This window comes from Thamnophis elegans, chromosome 7 (genome assembly GCF_009769535.1).
Source record: "Thamnophis elegans isolate rThaEle1 chromosome 7, rThaEle1.pri, whole genome shotgun sequence".
Classification (NCBI taxonomy): Eukaryota; Metazoa; Chordata; class Lepidosauria; order Squamata; family Colubridae; genus Thamnophis; species Thamnophis elegans.
In genome coordinates, this window is record NC_045547.1 from 73,985,593 (window position 1) to 74,003,834 (window position 18,242).

The 18,242-nt window shown below is 43.0% G+C and overlaps 1 protein-coding gene across 1 annotated transcript in view; it reads left to right on the forward strand.

The window, feature by feature from the left end:
* The window catches only part of PPARA (peroxisome proliferator activated receptor alpha), a 47,659-nt gene that overhangs the window by 24,340 nt on the left and 5,077 nt on the right, over positions 1-18,242 (forward strand). The window contains exons 4-7 of the mRNA XM_032220893.1: positions 1,221-1,460; positions 4,133-4,293; positions 8,662-8,800; positions 15,562-15,764. Of these exons, the coding sequence (XP_032076784.1) occupies positions 1,355-1,460; positions 4,133-4,293; positions 8,662-8,800; positions 15,562-15,764 (609 nt within the window). The 5' untranslated portion in view covers positions 1,221-1,354. The remainder of the gene's footprint in view (positions 1-1,220; positions 1,461-4,132; positions 4,294-8,661; positions 8,801-15,561; positions 15,765-18,242) is intronic.

Below are 18,242 nucleotides of genomic sequence, written 5' to 3' on the forward strand. Positions count from 1 at the left end.
TTACATTTTAAAGAGACATCACTTACCATATTTTTGGAGTATAAGACGCACCTTCCCCACTCTAAGAGTGGGTGAAAATTTAGGTGCATCTTATAGACCGAATATGGGCATTTTTGGGCTCCTAAGCCCTCCGCATGTTGCATTTTCACCCTTCCCGGCCCCCAGAAGCACTGCAGTGCTCTGCACGTCCCATTTTAGCCAAAAACGGGCCTATTTTTGGGCTCCTAAGCCCTCCACATGTTGCATTTTCACTCTCCCAGACCCCCAGAAGCACTCTGCAGGCCAAAAACAGGTGCATTTTTGGAAAAAACATGCCCATTTTTGGCGAAAATGGCCCATGCTGAGGACAACAGAGTGTTTCTGGGGGCCTCGGAGGGCAAAAATGCAACATGCAGAGGCCAAAAACTATTTTTTTCTTGTTTTCCTCCTGTAAATTTAGGTGTATCTTATAGTCCGGTACATCTTATAGTCCGAAAAATATTGTATTTTGGGGGAAAGACTCCTATGGCTGCCCCTCCTCTGAAATGCAACCTTGGATGGCCCACAACAACCCATTGCGCAATGCAACAACCCACAGGTTCCAACCTCAACCTCTCCCATCACCATTCAATCAGAATCGTTGAGTTTCAGGAAACGGTAGATACAAATGGCAAATTTTATTTCAGTTTCATGTTCACGTTTGAGCTGTCAGAAATAAGAGTCTGAGGTGGCACTTACAGCGACCCAAGTTTCCAGCCAGAAGAAAGGGCATTTGTGTATTGAGCCGCGGTGGCGCAGTGGTTAGAATGAGGTACTGCAGGCTACTTCTGCTGACTGCCGGCTTCCTGCAGTTTGGCAGTTCAAATCTCAACAGGCTGAAGGTTGACTCAGCCTTCCATCCTTCCAAGGTCAGCAAAATGAGGAGCCAGATCATTGGGAGGCAATATGCTGACTCTGTAAACCACTTAGAGAGGGCGGTAAAGCACTGTGAAGCAGTATATAAGTCTAAGGGCTGTTGCTATTGTCCATGAATCTTTGGATGTGACCTTTGTCTCATGGTGATGGTTTCCTCCTCAAGCCATTGCTGGAGTTTTGTTGCCTCCAAAACGTAGAGGGCCCCTATGCAAATAGACCAAAACGCTTGGCCAAAACGCTTAGGCATAAGCAGTAGAGAGGGTTACCCCCTTCCCCAAATGAATGAAAGTTTAGTTTGGCTTGCAAAACCCTTGTTTGCCTTTCAGACATCTGACTCATGCTAATGGAAACACTTGACCTCATCAAAATGGCGGACTTAGAATGCAGCCAGCTCTGCCCCTTTGTTCCCTTAAAGGACTATCAAGATCCTCTTCCTTTATCTTAAGAAATTTTGCAAGAGATGGAGAGCATGAAAGAACTTTCACCGTCTATAAACGCGGAAAGCTCTGGAGTATTAACTGACTTCCAGTCGCTGGGAAATGGTTCAGACGGATCTGTCCACGCAGGTAAAAACCTTTCAATTGTTACCCGATAATAAAAAAAGATTTAAAAGATGATGAAATTTAAATTCAGATTGTCTGTAAGCAGAGCGTGGCCCTTCCTTTGATTTTATCCTACATCACGTAGATAAATTTGACTTAATGGCTTCATAGGCCATTCTCTAAAAAGCAAGCGATAACCTAAGAAAGTTTAGCTGATGGGCATCATTTTGTATTGCCTGTATTTTGTGTAGATAAGGTTTGCTTTAAGTGCTTAATTTTCTAAATTGCGTAGACAGAAACTAGATTTGGGGGGGGGGGGGCTAGGATCCTTTTAGAAATAATTTTGCATGCTCTGAATTCGGACAGGAATGTTATGAGCTGTCACTTGTTACAATTTAAATTGTACAAATGCTCTGGAGTAAATTTTGTGATAGCAATTAGCATTTCTAGTCAGGCCCCCAACTGGGCTGTTTCCCATCCTATAAAGTCTGGTGTGCTTTTCATTTTGTTTGGAATTCTTTTTGAGAGGAGAAGAAGAGATGAGGGTTAGAAAAGAAAGACCAGATACTGAGCAGAGCACAATTCTTACAATTCTTGCTCTTAAGATGCACTGATGACGTTACCTAGTTGGGTAACGAAACGTCTGCAAGAAAGTTCGGAGAGTACTAAGGACCCCCCTCATTTCAACCCTGAGATATAAATATTCTCCTTTATTGATACAAACTAAAGTTTATTGGGAAGAAATCTGCATTTTTATCCCAGAAGGGTACATGGCAGTGTCTTAAATTCATTTTTGACAAGAATTAAATGAAATTAAATTCAAATGAAACAAAAATACCTCCTTTATGTAAACTTTACATTCCACGGTGGTGCGGCGATGGTGTATAATGGTCCAAAAGTGACATTTTCTGTTAACTGAAGTCGCTTTTGCCCCGTATTATGTTGCCCCGTGTGCCAAACTCTAAACTGAACCTTGAACTAATTGTATGGATTATTTAGCAAACTAGCTATTTGTTTCAGAGTGTAAAGCAACAACTAATGGATAAAGGGAAAACATCAAGCTTTGGAGCGAGATTAGTATGAGCTACATAATAGGAAACATAAAGTCTGGGAAGGCAGTGAAGCTCCTTCAATTGAATTTTAGAAGCAGAAGACACAGTATATTATCCTTCAGGGATGGCTCAAGAGTAGGTGCTCTGTTTTGGCAAGGCCTGGACAAATTCTTGCCCCCATGAATATTCCTGCTTTGGTTCCCGATTCATGCTATTCAGATTTTTATTTGGGAGGGCTGGAGGGTTGGTTTTCAGGACTGAGGGACGCGGTGGCTCAGTGGCTAAGACGCTGAGCTTGTTGATCAGAAAGGTCAGCAGTTTGGCGGTTCGAATCCCTAGCGCCGCGTAGCGAAGTGAGCTCCCGTTACTTGCCCCAGCTTCTCCCAACCTAGCAGTTCGAAAGCAGGTAAAAATGCAAGTAGAAAAATAGGAACCACCTTTGGTGGGAAGGTAACAGCGTTCTGTGCGCCCTCGGCGTTTAGTCATGCCGGCCACATGACCACGGAAACGTCTTCGGACAGCGCTGGCTCTTCGGCTTTGAGACGGAGATGAGCACCGCCCCCCTAGAGTCGGGAACAACTAGCACATAGGTGCGAGGGGAACCTTTAACCAGGACTGAGAAAGTGATAAAAAGATACCCATTGTCTTCCAGTAATTTGGGTTTCTTTTGTGATGCTAAAGCAAGCAGCCTGAGATTGTGCTGCAGAAAAATATCCAAATTATGATCGTGGGGACGATGTTTGGCTTAAAAAGAAAACAAAAAAAGTAGAAATACCGGAAGTTAGGTCTTTACCCATGAGTCCCCCAGCTCTCTCAAATGGGGAAACATACATTATTTCCAGTTTTGCAACCCCTGTAATACATCAGCAGAAAAACCTTCTGTGGCTTGCTGGTGATTTTGAAGGCTCTGTTTCTTCCTGCAAGCTGAGAATCTTCGCTCGCCCCCCTCCGCTAAGTTTCCAGAAAGAAAGTATATGGAGGGGCGAGAAAATTCAGTTCAGGCCTTCAGTTCCGGTGATGGGAAGCCACATAGTTGTCTCACTCTTGGTTCTCCTTCCAACAATTATGTCAGACATGACTTATTTTCCTTTGCTTTCTGTATTCCTTTTTTTTTTTTTTTTTTGCTTTACAAGCGCAGTCTGTGCCTTAAGTTTCCCTTGGTAGACGTCATTCCTGCTATCACCTGCCTGAGTTTGCACTAAGAGCGAACCAATGGGCCCATTGGACATGTGCCCGGATGAAATATTCCCTGCCCGCTTTTCTGTTCTTCCGACAACCCCACAACATTCTCAGGCAGCGGATGGGTTTTAAAACCTTCCCTTCCTCCGGAGGCTTTTTCTGAGGTGATATGGGGGGTCTGTAAGCTTTTGGGGCTCCTCCGTTTCTGATTCGTGCCTCTTGATCATCTAAAGCCGAGGTGGGGAATTATGGCCCTCTTATGACTTGTGGACTTCAACTCCCAGAGTTCCATGCTGGCTCAGGAATTCTGGGAGTTGAAGTCCACAAGTCCTAAAAGGGCCATAGTTCCCCCACCCCTGATTTAGAGCGTCCTATTGGCTAGAACTACTCAGGTAGGTTGGTTTCCAGGTAGGGGGGGGGATGAGGATGACAAAAGCTGAAGGTCCCTCTTTCTTCCCTTTGCAGATTCCTTCTCACCAGCATCAAGCCCCTCATCTGTGAATCTCGCTGCTCTTCCAAGCAGCAAAGAGGAGCTCCCCAATGTGGCCTTAAACATTGAATGTAGAATCTGTGGAGATAAAGCCTCAGGCTATCACTATGGAGTCCATGCTTGCGAAGGTTGTAAGGTACGTCACCCACCTACAGGGTTCAACTTGGTCGCTTTTGTTGTTTTGGCAGAGGCACTAAACAATATAGGAAGCTTGGGTGATAGCATAAAGGGACGGTTGTTAGCAGAGTTATGGAGAAGAATAAAATGAGATCCCCCCCCCTCATTGTGTAGAACAGGGGTGTCAGACTCAATTCCATTGACGGGCCGCATCAAGGTTGTGTTTGACCAGGGGGGGGGGAAACGTGGCCTGGGTGGGCATGGCCAGCTCGACATCACTTGTGTCAGAGGCATCTGTGGTGTTCACTAAGGGTTCACCGACAAATGCGCGTTCAACAAATGCGTGCTGAGAAAACCACGCCGTGACGAAACAACATTCTGCGACATGAAAACGTTATAACCCTAACCCTAACCCCTAACATTTTCGCGTCCCACTATGTTGTTTTTTTCATCGCGATGCGGTTTCATCGGCGCGCATTTGGAGGGCGCGCATTTGGCGGGTCACAAGTGCTAAGTCACGACTTCCCCCAGACCCTCCCTCACTCTCATTATAATCTCCTTCCTTCCTTCCTTCCTTCCTTCCTTCTTTCCCTCCCTCCCTCTTCATTCTTCTTTCTTCTTCCTTCCCCTCTTGCCTTATTTTTCCTTCCTTGCTCTCTTCCTGTCTTTCCTTCTTTTTCTTTGTCTTTCCTCTTCCCCTTTCTCCTTTCCCGTCCCTTCTTGCATGCTCAAATGCAAAAGGGGAAACATTTCCCCTTTTGTTTTCTTTTTAATTCGTTTTGCTAGCCCTCTGCCAGTGTGCCCCCCCCTTCCATTCTTGGCCGCGGCAGCCTCCCGCAGCCTTCTGCCAGCAAAAGTGGAGCTCCGTTTTTTCCTGGCGGAGGCACCGTGGGCACTGTTTCCAGGGTGGCCCCACAGGCCAGATCCAGAGCCTTGAGGGTTGACACCCCTGGTGTAGAACATACTTTGTGGAGAATACAAGTTGTTTTGTGTACCCGCAGCTATCAAAAAAGGTTTAAGGGGCCTCAGGCCATTTTCCTTTCCAGGTAGAACAATCCCTATTTCTTAACTATGTCCTACAACATTTGCACTTTCCAAGAATGTAGCAATCATGTTGGAAAGGAGGACTTTTTTTTTAGCTGTTTACTAATAGGTGTCCTCCCATGTGATTGGATTTGTGACCTTTGAAACTACGTCTGGAAAAGCTGGAAGCAGATTAAGGTCCTGAAAAATGTTGGTTTTGGATCTATCGATAATGCAGAAATGCTCATTAGGTGAAGAACGGGACCTCTTAAAAAAGCCCTGTCATCTGCTGACATTTTACAAAGTAAAAAAAAGACCCCTCTACTCATATTCTACTGATACAATTCTACTGCACAATTTTGGAAAAATGAGGACACACACACCCCCAAGATGAAAATATAATTCGGAAAATATTAGACTGTGCAGAGATGGATAGCTGGACATTAAAAATAAAAGATAAAGCAGATACAGAATATTACTCACGTGTTTTACCAGTGGTTAGATATAAGAAGTAGAAATTAGAAGAAGAAAAATTATTTGTATGTATAAGTAAAAGATGAGTTATTATGATTATAAATAAGTTAACATTATTGTTATAACTATGATTTTCATTATTACTCTTACTATCAGAACAGTTGTTATCCTTCTGTAAGACAAAATGGACCCAGACAATACACTGTTTTCAAAGTATTTATGTATAATTAAAATATGAAATAAAATTAAAATTCTGAAAGAGTTTACCGCATAGGTAAGTCCTTGACTTACAACCACAATCGGGAGTAGAATTTCCATTGCTAAGTAAAGGGGTTGTTAAGTGTGTCATGTCTGATTTTACGACCCTTTCTCCCAGGGTGATTCACACGGTCATTAAGCAAATCCCACTTCGCCCCATTTGCTTGTCATACCTGACAATCATATGACCCTTGAGTGCCTAAATGCTTGGTTGCCAAGCAACCAAATTTTGATCACGTGACCATGGGGATGCTATGACGGTTGTAAATTTTAGTCATAAGCCACTTTTTTTCAGTGCCGTTGTAACTTTCGTTACTAAATGAATGGTTGTAAATTGAGGACTACCTTTATGTGGAATACTCCCCCCCCCAATTTTTTTTTATTTTTTATCTTGTATGATAATGACTTTAGCATTTTCCATGATGATGGTATTTCTTTAATGTAAACTGGTCATCACAATATGAAAAAATGTTGAGATTTTGGAGAGTGCAGAGAAGAACAACAAAGTCTATTAGGAGACTAGAGGCTAAAACATACGAAGAACGGTTGCAGGAACTGGGTATGTCTAGTTTAATGAAAAAAAGGACTAGGGGAGACATGATAGCAGTCTTCCAACATCTCAGGGGTTGCCACAAAGAAGAGGGAGTCAAGCTATTCTCCAAGGCACCTGAAGGCAGGACAAGAAACAATGGGTGGAAACTAATCAAGGAGAGAAGCAACTTAGAACTAAGGAGAACTTTCCTGACAGTGAGAACAATTAATCAGTGGAATAATTTGCCTCCAGAAGTTGTGAATGCCCCAACGCTGGAAGTTTTTAAGAAGATGTTGGATAGCCATTTGTCTGTAGTGCTGTAGGGTTTCCTGCCTAAGCAGGAGGTTGGACTAGAACAGTGGTCCCCAACCTTTTTATCGCCGCGGACCAGTCAGCCTTTGATAATTTTACCGTGGCCCGCTGAGCGCGCGCAGGGGTGGGGGGGCGAAAATGGGGGAATACAAACATACTTTTTAAATCCACCTTCCCAATTCAACACCTGAATCATATCCCACCTTCCATTTTGTATGTAGATTTTAAGGAATAAACAGCTGAATTAATCAAGGTCAAAGATAAAAAGAGCAAGGGCAAAATTAAATAAGCCAGAGGATAGCAATGTAAAAAGAATACAGTATTAAGCCCATTCACTCTATCTAAGCCCCCCCACCTCACAAGGTTGTCGTGGGGGAAATAGGGGGTGGGAGTATTAGGTATCTTCACTACCATATATAAAAGGAGATACTATCTTAAATAACAAAGTGGGCCCCCACCTCCAAAATATACTAAAAGAAAAAAGATTCCATGTGCTCAACTAATTTTTTTTAAAATCATCACTATATTATGGACTACAGACACACACACACACACACACACACACACACACACACACACACACACACATATATATATATATATATATATATATATATACATACATACATACATACATACATACATACATACATACATGCATATATACATACCGTACGTATGTACGTACGTATATATATAATGTCCAAATAACAGGAAAAGCGCTTCAAGGACCAAAGTATATTCCTTTTTTGCAGCCTTAAGAGAACTCTTGTTTTTTGAGGCTCAGAACCAGGCATTCTCGTGGGCTGCAAAAAGGAAACGCGACCCGGGAGCGCAGCCTCCAAGAGTCCATATCGCCAATAACTACGCGTGGGGGGAAAGGAAATGTGTTTTGTGAGGAAGAGAAAGAGCGCGCTTCACCGATGCCCGTTGGCAAAATTTTGGAAGAGAGGCAAGAGACTTCAGGCACCGAGCCCCCACCCCTGGCTGCGGCAACTGGAGCGGGCGGGAGGCAGGGAAGGGGTGGGCAAGACCGCCGCTTTTCCACCGTGCGCTGCAATAGCGGCATCGGCGGCCTGAATCTGGCGCCAAAATCGCGCACCCCCCATCTCCCCTCAAAAGACCCCCCCCCCACCCTCGGCTGCCTGACGTTCTCTCTCTCTCTCTCTCTCTCTCTACCTCTCCCGCCGTTCCTTCTCACAAGCCAAGGCCGGGCGGGAAAAAGAAGAGAGCGGCCTCCAAGGGCTCCGCTTCCAGCGCATGGTCCGCCCCCTCCTCGCCTCGCTTCCAGGCGAGCCGACTGAGGCGAGAAAGGAGAAAGAGGCGGAGGTGTTCACTGAGGGGACGGCTGACTCGGGGAGGGGGCGGAGGTGGTGTAGTAGCGGGGGATTCTTCCTCCTCGCCTCACTTGCTCCTGTGCTTCTGCGCAGCTCCCCCCCTCCGGCGACGGCGCTGCATGAGTGAAGAGTCGGCCGTTGCATGGCCCCCGGCCGCTGCGCGGCCCGGTGCCAGGTACTCCACGGCCCGGCACCGGTCCGCGGACCGGGGGTTGGGGATCACTGGACTAGAAGACCTCCAAGGTCCCTCCCAACTACCATTCTGTTTTATTTTTAGTTGTCTTTTAGTCTTGCCTTTCAAAAGCAAAACTTTAGCCTAGAGATGCATTTACTTCCCATCGGCCTTACTAGAGGTTGTGCTTACAACTGGAGACCGATTCTCCCTTGGAAGATGGAACGGTTCCCCTTTCCGAACTACTATTCACGTTTTGTTCCTTGCCCTTCTCCTTAGGGTTTTTTCAGGAGAACCATCAGGCTGAAACTGATTTACGACCGATGTGATCGCAACTGCAAAATCCAGAAGAAGAACCGTAACAAGTGCCAATACTGTCGTTTTCAGAAGTGCCTTTCCGTTGGGATGTCCCATAATGGTAGGTAAGGGTATCCGTCAGTTCTGTACGGGCCAGCTGAGATCCTCTCTCTAGGGGCAAGGCGGAAGGAGCCAGATCCATCCATGCTGTCATAGTCTCCTCTTGCCATTTTTTCTGGTAAGGGGAACTCAGTGCACATGCAACAATGCCCTTCCACAAACATTTTTTGCAACCTTTGGTTAATAGGTAACTGTGCGCAAATGTTATACATTAACGTATATGTAATGGCATTTTGTTTAGTACTCTTTCCTTCCATTTACGTTCTTTGAACAGAGCAAAGCACTATACTGATAGTCCAAAGGTCAGGTAGATGCTTTTTCCTTTTTAATTGAGCAATTGCAAAGCTTGATATGGAATTAAATCCTTGCTGTGTCATGACCTAGCAACAGCAACTGAATCCCAGCTGGCCTTGAGCCACCTCTTGAGTGCAGGCAGGGAAAGGTCTGAGGACATCTACCAGATGGGTTAATCATTCTGTTTTTCCTTCCTCGAGATACTTCTGTGTACAAATTGGTGCAGCTTATTTTTGGTCTCTTGGTTGCCCTGGTCTGTAAAAACTGGATATAGATATAGATATAGATATAGATAGATAGACATAGATATAGATAGATAGACATAGATATAGATAGATAGACATAAATAGATAGACATAGATAGATATAGATAGATAGATAGATAGATAGAGAGAGAGAGAGAGAGAGAGAGAGAGAGAGAGAGAGAGAGAGAGAGAGAGATAGATTGATTGATTGATTGATTCGAATCCCAGTAAGGGTATGGCTAGCTGATGAGAGCTAAATAGCTTGAAATAGATCTATACTAGTCTCCCTTTATTTATTTATCAGCACAAATACAACACACAGAGATAGATAGATAGATAGATAGATAGATAGATAGATAGATAGATAGAGAGATAGATAGAGAGATAGATAGAGAGATAGATAGATAGATAGATAGATAGATAGATAGATAGATAGATAGATAGATAGATAGATAGATAGATAGATAGATAGATAGATTGATTCGAATCCCAGTAAGGGTATGGCTAGCTGATGAGAGCTAAATAGCTTGAAATAGATCTATACTAGTCTCTCTTTATTTATTTATCAGCACAAATACAACACACACAGATAGATAGATAGATAGATAGATAGATAGATAGATAGATAGATAGATAGATAGATAGATAGATGTAGGTAGGTAGGTAGGTAGGTAGGTAGAGAGAGATAGAGAGATAGAGAGATAGAGAAATAGATGATAGATATCTATATCTATATCTATCTATCATCTATCTATATCTATATATCTATATCTCTATATCTATCTATATCTCTCTCTATATCTCTATATCTATCTATCTTCTATCTATCTATCTATCTATCTATCTATCTATCTATCTATCTATCTATCTATCTATCTATCTATCTATATCTATCAATCTATCTATCTATATATCTATATCTATCTATATCTATATATCTCCTTAAGGTTTATTTCAAGTTTTTCAGATTGCCCAAGGAGCGTCTGATACAGTTCTGCAAAGGAATTATTGAGTCTGTCATTTGTTACCTCCATAACTGTCTGGTTTGGCACAGTAACCAAACAAGACAGACACAGACTTCAAGGGATATAGTTAGGACCGCAGAAAAAACTGTTGCAACCAGCCTCACTTCCATTGAGGACTTGTATACTGCACGAGCCAGAAAGAGGGCTGGGAAAATATCTACAGACCTCTCATATCCTGGATATAAATGTCTTCCCTCAAGATGATGATATAGGGCATTGCACACTAAAACAACCAGAGACAAAGACCTTGTCCCCCTCCCTCCCCCATGCAATCATTCTTCTAAACAACTAGTTCCCCCAATACTTTCTATCTGTGCCCTACGAAACTACCTAGTAGGGCTGTATTACCTATTATCCTTCTCATCTTTTCATCTTTCCTGTCACCTATTCCCTTAGCTTCTTGTGACTATAACTTTGTTATTTGCATCTCACAATTTATCTTGATTGCCTTTATTTAGTATCCTATTATGATTTATGTTGTTCGGCTATTTAATATCCTACAATATTAGTATCTTATGACTATCACTGAGTGTTGCATCTTACGATTCATGATGATTTATATTTTACGATTATGATCAGGATTTATCACTTGTTGCTTGTACGTCCACTGAGAGCTTGTGCACCGGAGACAAATGCCTTGTGCGCACCCAATCACACTTGGCCAATAAAGAATTCTATTCTCTTCTATTTCCTCTGCCTTCTCACCGTTCAGATCCAACGGAGTCTACGGTGCAAATCCCTCAAAGCTTGTGGGATTAGTTTAACATTTGCTCATGGTTTGCGGAACAGTAAGCTACCTTAATCCAAAATCATAAGCAACACCATCTTTTGTCTTAAGAGTTTCTTTGTGCCGGAGGTGTCTGACAAGACTAGCAAATCCTTTCTAAGGAATTCCTGGCACAAGGTAACCCAGGGGGCATGTGTTCCATAGATAAAGGTTTCAGACTGAAAGCATTCTATATACACTGGTGGGATCCTACCGGTTTAACAACCAGTTTGGTGATCCTGCGCTTCGCACCCGCTTAACGCACAGTTTTGAGGAAACTTTCCTTCCACATTACTGCTCAAGAGGAAAACAACTGAAGCGTGGCAGTCCTCTCAGCTGAGAGGATATAGGGCAGTAAAACTCAAGGGCGGGTGGGCGGGCCCAGCTGATCGTCAGAGTGAACCGTTTCTCTCCCAGCTGATTGTCGGAGCTACCGGTTCTCCCGAACCGGTAGAATTCCACCCCTGTAATATATCCTACCTTCAGCTTTCAAGCATCAGTAACCATACTTTAGTTCTGATGCGGGATTTTGGAACTTTTAATGTCATGCCAGCCTTTCCCCCCATAAATACTAAAGAAATATATTTAGTTATTTCTTCACAGATCTTCCCTTGTCATACCTAGAGAGAGAGAGAGAGAGAAGCAGGTAACAAGTTCAGAACTGGGAGACATGGCATTTAAGAAGTCTAAATATAAAACCACTTGTGAAAGAGAATCTCTTTTCCATCTCTGATTACCGAATACTTTCCCACATGGAAAAAAAATCTCAGACCACTTTGGTGAAATTCTCAAGCTTCACTTTGCTAAAACTTTGGAGCCATAGAGCTGCAAAAACATAGAGCCCCCCCTCTTCTGTGTTGTTAATACTTGAATCTCAGAAGTACATCCAGCGGGCCTGAGAGCATGCAACAGACCTTGAAAATGTGTGTAGCATTGGTGGTACCTAGTGCCAATGGTGGGATTTAACTGTTGTAACAAGAGGTTCGCTCCATGAGCGTGCGGTGGGTTTGAAAACAGCTCAAAAACTTACCTTCTAGTGCAGCCCCCGGTGAGTAAAACAGCTGAGTTACAGCAATCCGCTCTGCCGCACTTAACAGCTGGGCTTCAAACAAAGGAAATATAGGTCAGTATAGTAGGTGGGCGGGCAGGCCCAACTGATCCTCGGAGAGAACCGGTTTACTCTCAGCTGATCGTCGGAGCTAACGGTTCATCCGAACCGGCTGAATCCCACCGATGCCTTGTGCCTATGCTACTTTGGTTTGCCTGTTCCAACAGAATTGGCTTTTGCATTCACTGAGAGCTATTTCCTGTAGGATTAGGGCAGGGGTGTCAAACTCAATTTCACTGAGGGCCGCATCAGGGTGAGTGTTTGACCTTGGGGGGCGGGATGGGTATGGTCAGGGTGGGCATAGCCAGATCAATGTCACTTGTATCGGGCGTGCCCGCGTGCTCTGCCACCGAAAACGGGCTTCCAAGCTCCATTTTGGCTGCAGCGGGCTCCTGCAACCCTCTGCCAGTGAAAACAGAGTTGGGAGGGCCTCCTGCAGCCCTCACGAGTTCAATTTTCGGCTGTGACGGCTCTGTTTTCGCTGGCAGAGGCACCGCGGGCTGGTTCTTCGCTATTTTCTAGGGTGGCCCCATGGGCCAGATCTAAGCAACCAGCAGGCCGGATCTCGCCTCCAGGCCTTGAGTTTGACACACCTGGATGAAAGGAAGATAACAGCACGTGTGCTAAGCCTAAGACTATCCCCAATCTGTAGCGTGGAAAAGGGGTCTGAATCCTTGAGGGCCAGAAAGATAAAAGTCAGGTCCTCATTTTAGGAGGCTCCTTTGCAGCCTCTCAAACAAGTCTTGGGTTCAGGTGAAGAAGGACATCTGAGTACAGATACTTATTAATCCAAGAAGACAATACTCCAAAGGATTATTACATGGAGTTTAACCACTTCCGTGCCCTGTTGTGACTCAACTCTTCTTACATCTATCAGTGTTTTTTCAAGCTAGCAGCTTAAGATGTATGGACTTCAACTTCCAAAATGCCATTGCTGGCTGGGGTATTCTGGGAGTTGAAGTCCAAATACCTTCAAATGGCTGAGACTGGAAAACACCGTATTAGACTTCCTGAAGTTTTCCTTCTGTCTTATATATAACTAGCTGATAACCCTGCGATGCCCAGGTATTTATTTATAGGGGGAAAATATCTGGACCAAACATAATTTCTAATGTTGGATTTCCCCCCTTCCCAGAGGAAGCCCCCTTGTGCAGAACTGTGAAGCCATTACCATGGCAACTCAGTGCACTGTGCAGTAGAATCTATTTTATGGCAGTACAGTAGAAGCCATTTTAAGGCACAACAGTCTTACCCCCACAGTATTTGTTTCCAAATAGTAAGTCATCTATGTACCAAGTTTGGTTGAAATTGCTCGAGGCGTTCCAGAGTTATATTGGAACACACACACACATATATTTATATTTATATTATTTATATTATATATATATATATATATATATATATGTATAATAAATATATGTTTTTGTAGATTTTCACGGGTGTAGGTACGCTGGTCTTGTTGTATTCGGGTCTTTTCCCGTGTAAGATTGAGATTGTCTTGGCAACGTTTTGGCGATGTCCCACTCGCCATCTTTTTATTTTATTAAAGATTTTTATAAAGGAAGATAAAAACACATACAAATTAATACAAAGTAAGAAGAAAAAGAAATGTCTTCTTTCTTGATTACCTCTTTTATTTTTCCTTTGAAAATAAATATCATCATCATAGATTTCTTTGCAACACCAGCTTTCAGCCATACTTTTCTCCTTTCGCATCTCTATATATGTTCCTCTTTCCTTCTCCTCACCTTGATCTTTCTGTATGCGTAACACACACACACTTTTTGGGTCCTCTGAGTTTTGTTCTGTTTTTGTCTTCCTTGAGTTTGACCACAATGAGATAGAGCAGACCATAAAATAAGATTGCAAACTGTTAGGAAATTTGACTCAATTCCAGTAAGTGCCTTTGAAATGAAAGGAAAGATGACTAGCTCGTGTTGAATCTTGTTAACTTTATGATGGATGCTGTCTTGCTATGTTCAGGATTTGCTTAGAAGAGATTGATTGCATGTAGATAAAAAGGGTGGCAGGTCATTGGTAAGCTGTAGGAAACTCCGTTCTCTCCTAGCACTATTGAAGGTGCCTACACTGGTGTTTTTCAAACTTGGCAACTCTGTGGTGTTACCTGGGTAATTTGGGGAGTTGAAGTCCACCCCTTTTAAAGTCGCCAAGTTCATGCGATCATATGTGATGGACATGCCCAAAAGCAAAAAGAAAAAAAAAATTGGACAAAAACAACATACTGTATTTTTCGGAGTATAAGACGCACCTTTTCCCTCAAAAAAGAGGCTGAAAATCTGGGTGCATCTTATACACTGAATACAGCATTTTTTGCCTCCAGAAACCCCGCCTCCTTCACTAAAATAGCCATGTATAGCCTCTAGGAGACGTTCAGAGTGCTCCTGGGGGCTGGGGAGGGCAAAAATGAGCGAAAAATAGGCCATTTATTTGCTCAGTTTTGCCCCCTCCCCCCCATGAATAGAGGCTATTCATGCCCTTTTGGGGGGGGAAAGGGGGGCCGTTTTTGTGAAAAACAGGCCGTTTTTGGGAGGTCTGCAGAGTGCAAAAACTTTTTTTTGAAATGGTGCATTTTATACTCTGAAAAATACGGTCCATGGTTAGAAAAAATGGTAAAACAACATATTGATTTGAAACCAGAAATGTTCTTGTTGGGCATGTTACTGGATAAGTACAATAAAGGGAATGCATTATCTGATTTTACATGTACTGCTTGCATCTAGAATTGTATTTGCACAACAGTGGGAAAGTGAAGAGATCCCCAACAGATGAAAATGTGATTCAAAAAATATTAAAATGTGCAGAAATAGATAGGCTAACACTTACAATTAAGGAAAAGAAAGAAACTGAATACTTTTTGACTTCGGACTTATTTTATCAATGGTTAGCTAATAAAACAGAAGTTAGAAATGGAAATATAAGGAAAGGATCAATGATATAAGGGAGGTATGTTAAAATGGTTAAGTAAACATTAATTAATAATAGCAACAACAACAACAACATTATTACAATCAATACTAATGTAATGAATACTGCTGTAAATATTTTGATTACTATTTCCCAAAACTATTTGTATCCAGACAACACGCTGTTTAATTGAAAAATAGAATTTTTATATGTTATAAAATAAAAAACTTGGAATAAAAAATAAAGTCGCCATGTTTGGAAAAAAACATGTCTACACAATCCTTAACACAACCCAACATCTGGTTAAGCCCAGAATGGGGGGGGGGATTATCTCTGTGAGTGAGAAGGTGTGTGATGTGTTGTTATGCTCCCTTTTCCAATGCTTGTTTTCCCCCTCAGCCATTCGATTTGGACGGATGCCCAGATCAGAAAAGGCAAAACTGAAAGCTGAAATCCAAACAGGTGAACTTTGCATAGAGAATTCCGAAGTCGCAGATCTTAAGTCACTGGCCAAGAGAATTTATGACGCCTATTTGAAAAACTTTAATATGACCAAGCTCAAAGCAAGGCTTATACTTGTGGGGAAAGCCAATAACAATCCTGTAAGTATGCACCGTCCCAGAATTGCATAAAAGCAAACTCTATGAATGGCGCGCTGATATACATATAAGAGAAGACTTATAAAGCAGCGATAGAGATGTTCCCCTTCACTCTAACATTAGTTTCTTTTGTGATGGACGGAGGTCCTTCTGTTAAAAGAGTTTTGATTAGCCCTGACAACTTACCCGTATGTAAATATACTAAATTGCTTAATTTTGTTACCAAGGTCGAAGTTTCTGTAGTTGAGTGACAGCTTTGTTTTCCAGATATTTTAATAATGTATGTCTCAGTCTTCAGGAAGCAACCGCAAGAGCTTACCAAGCATATGAAAATCGTAACACCGTCTCCAAACGCTCTTTTTGCTAGGCAGATAATATAGAGGAATTAAACCGTGCTTAAAATAAGTGGTAGATTGTGATAGTTTGGTTTTTGCGGGTATTCTTTCGAGAGAGTTCAACCTGTTAAAGGCTTGCTTGCTGAACCAGCAATACTTAAGATACATGTTTGGGAAACGTTTAGCTAGGAATAGCCACATGCTAGCTTAAATTCTAAACCATCCGTTTCTGCAAATATTTCCTGCGGAAGAACTAACTGACTTTACCTAATACAGGTGTGTCAAACTCACGGGCCTAACATGTAGAAACAAGGACCAAACAGAATTCAGACTATTCTTGGGATAAAAATAGAGGGACTGTTTTCTTCATCCACAGAGGTTAGAAAGACTTCTTCCTGATGCTGGTTCTGGAAATCCTGAATTGTTCTGAATATTGTTTCTGTGTTGAGCTGGTAAATTGAAACCAATCTCACAAAGCTGTTTAGTGTTTCTGGAGCAATTGTGCAAAAGGGATAAGAAAAATATCCTTTACAGCAGTGGTTCTCAACCTGGGGGTGGCGACCCCTTTGGGGGACGAACGACCCTTTCACGGGGGTCGCCTAAGACCATCGGAAAACACATATTTTAAAAATAAAATAAAATACGGAAAACATAAAATAGTTTTATGGTTCGGGGTCACCACAACATGAGGAACTGTATTAAAGGGTCGTGGCATTAGGAAGGTTGAGACCCCCTGCTTTACAGGTAGTCCTCGGTTTACAACTGGCTTAGCAACCAACCATTTAAAGTTATGATCGACCTTCGTGGGGTGGCGGTGTTTGCTAATGACTTCTTTCCAAAGTTTTGGCAACTTCCTCTCCCCACAGTCATGTGACCAAATGTTGGGTGCTTAGCAACTGGCCCGGATTCACGGACATTTGCAGTGTCATTTATTTACAGTTTTTGGCAAAACTGGCCCATAGCGAACCATCGACTCACTTAATAGCGGTGGCATTCACTTAACAACGACAACTGAGGCTTTACAACTGCCACATTCACTTAACCAGTGTTTCTCAACCTTGGCAACTTGAAGATGTCCGGACTTTAACTCCCAGAATTCCCCAGCCAGCATTCGCTGGCTGGGGAATTCTGGGAGTTGAAGTCCGGACATCTTCAAGTTGCCAAGGTTGAGAAACACTGCACTTAACGATCCCCACACAAAACAAAGTCAAAAACAGGGTCGAGCGCATGGGTGATCTGATTTACGACTATCATACTCCATTATGAGCCACGGTGGCACAGTGGATAGGGTGCAGGACTGCAGGCTACTTCTGCTTCCTGCCGGCTGCCCTGCAGTTTGGCAGTTCAAATCTCACCAGGCTCAAGGTTGACTCAGCCTTCCATCCTTCCGAGGTCAGTAAAATGAGGACCCAGATTGTTGGGGGGCAATATACCGATTCTGTAAACCGCTTAGAGAGGGCCATAAAGCACTGTGAAGCGGTATATAAGTCTAAGTGCTATTGCTATTATGCAGCTCTTCAAATTTGTCTGAGAAGTGGGGCCTCAGCACACACATGTGCACAAATGCAGCATTTAACATGTGCTCTTGTTTTGTCCCAAGGGATTGCTTTGGATACGAATCTATGTTGAGTTGGATCCCATCTTGCCTTCTCTTTCTCTAACACAGGGTCAGGAAATTATGGCCTGCTTTAGCATGTCTAGCTCAGGAATCCTGGGAGTTGAAACCCACAAGTCGTAGAAGGGGCCATAGTTTGCCGAGGTGGCACAGTGGTTAAATGCAGCACTGCAGGCTACTTCAGCTGACTGCAGTTCAGCAGTTCGGCTGTTCAAATCCCACCAGGCTCAAGGTTGACTCAGCCTTCCATCCTTCAGAGGTGGGTAAAATGAGGACCCGGATTGTTGTTGGGGGCAATATGCTGACTCTGTAAACCGCTTAGAGAGGGCTGAAAGCCCTATGAAGCGGTATATAAGTCTAACTATTGCTATTGCTATTGCCCACTCCTACTCTAACAGAGTTTGCCTGCCTGTAGCTCTTTTTTTCCTTTAAAGTCAACCCCGCACTTCCTGCCTCATGCAAACTGTTCCCTCCTTTACGTGAGCAGAGAGGCCACTGAGGACTCCAATAATAGCTATTTTCATCAGATTT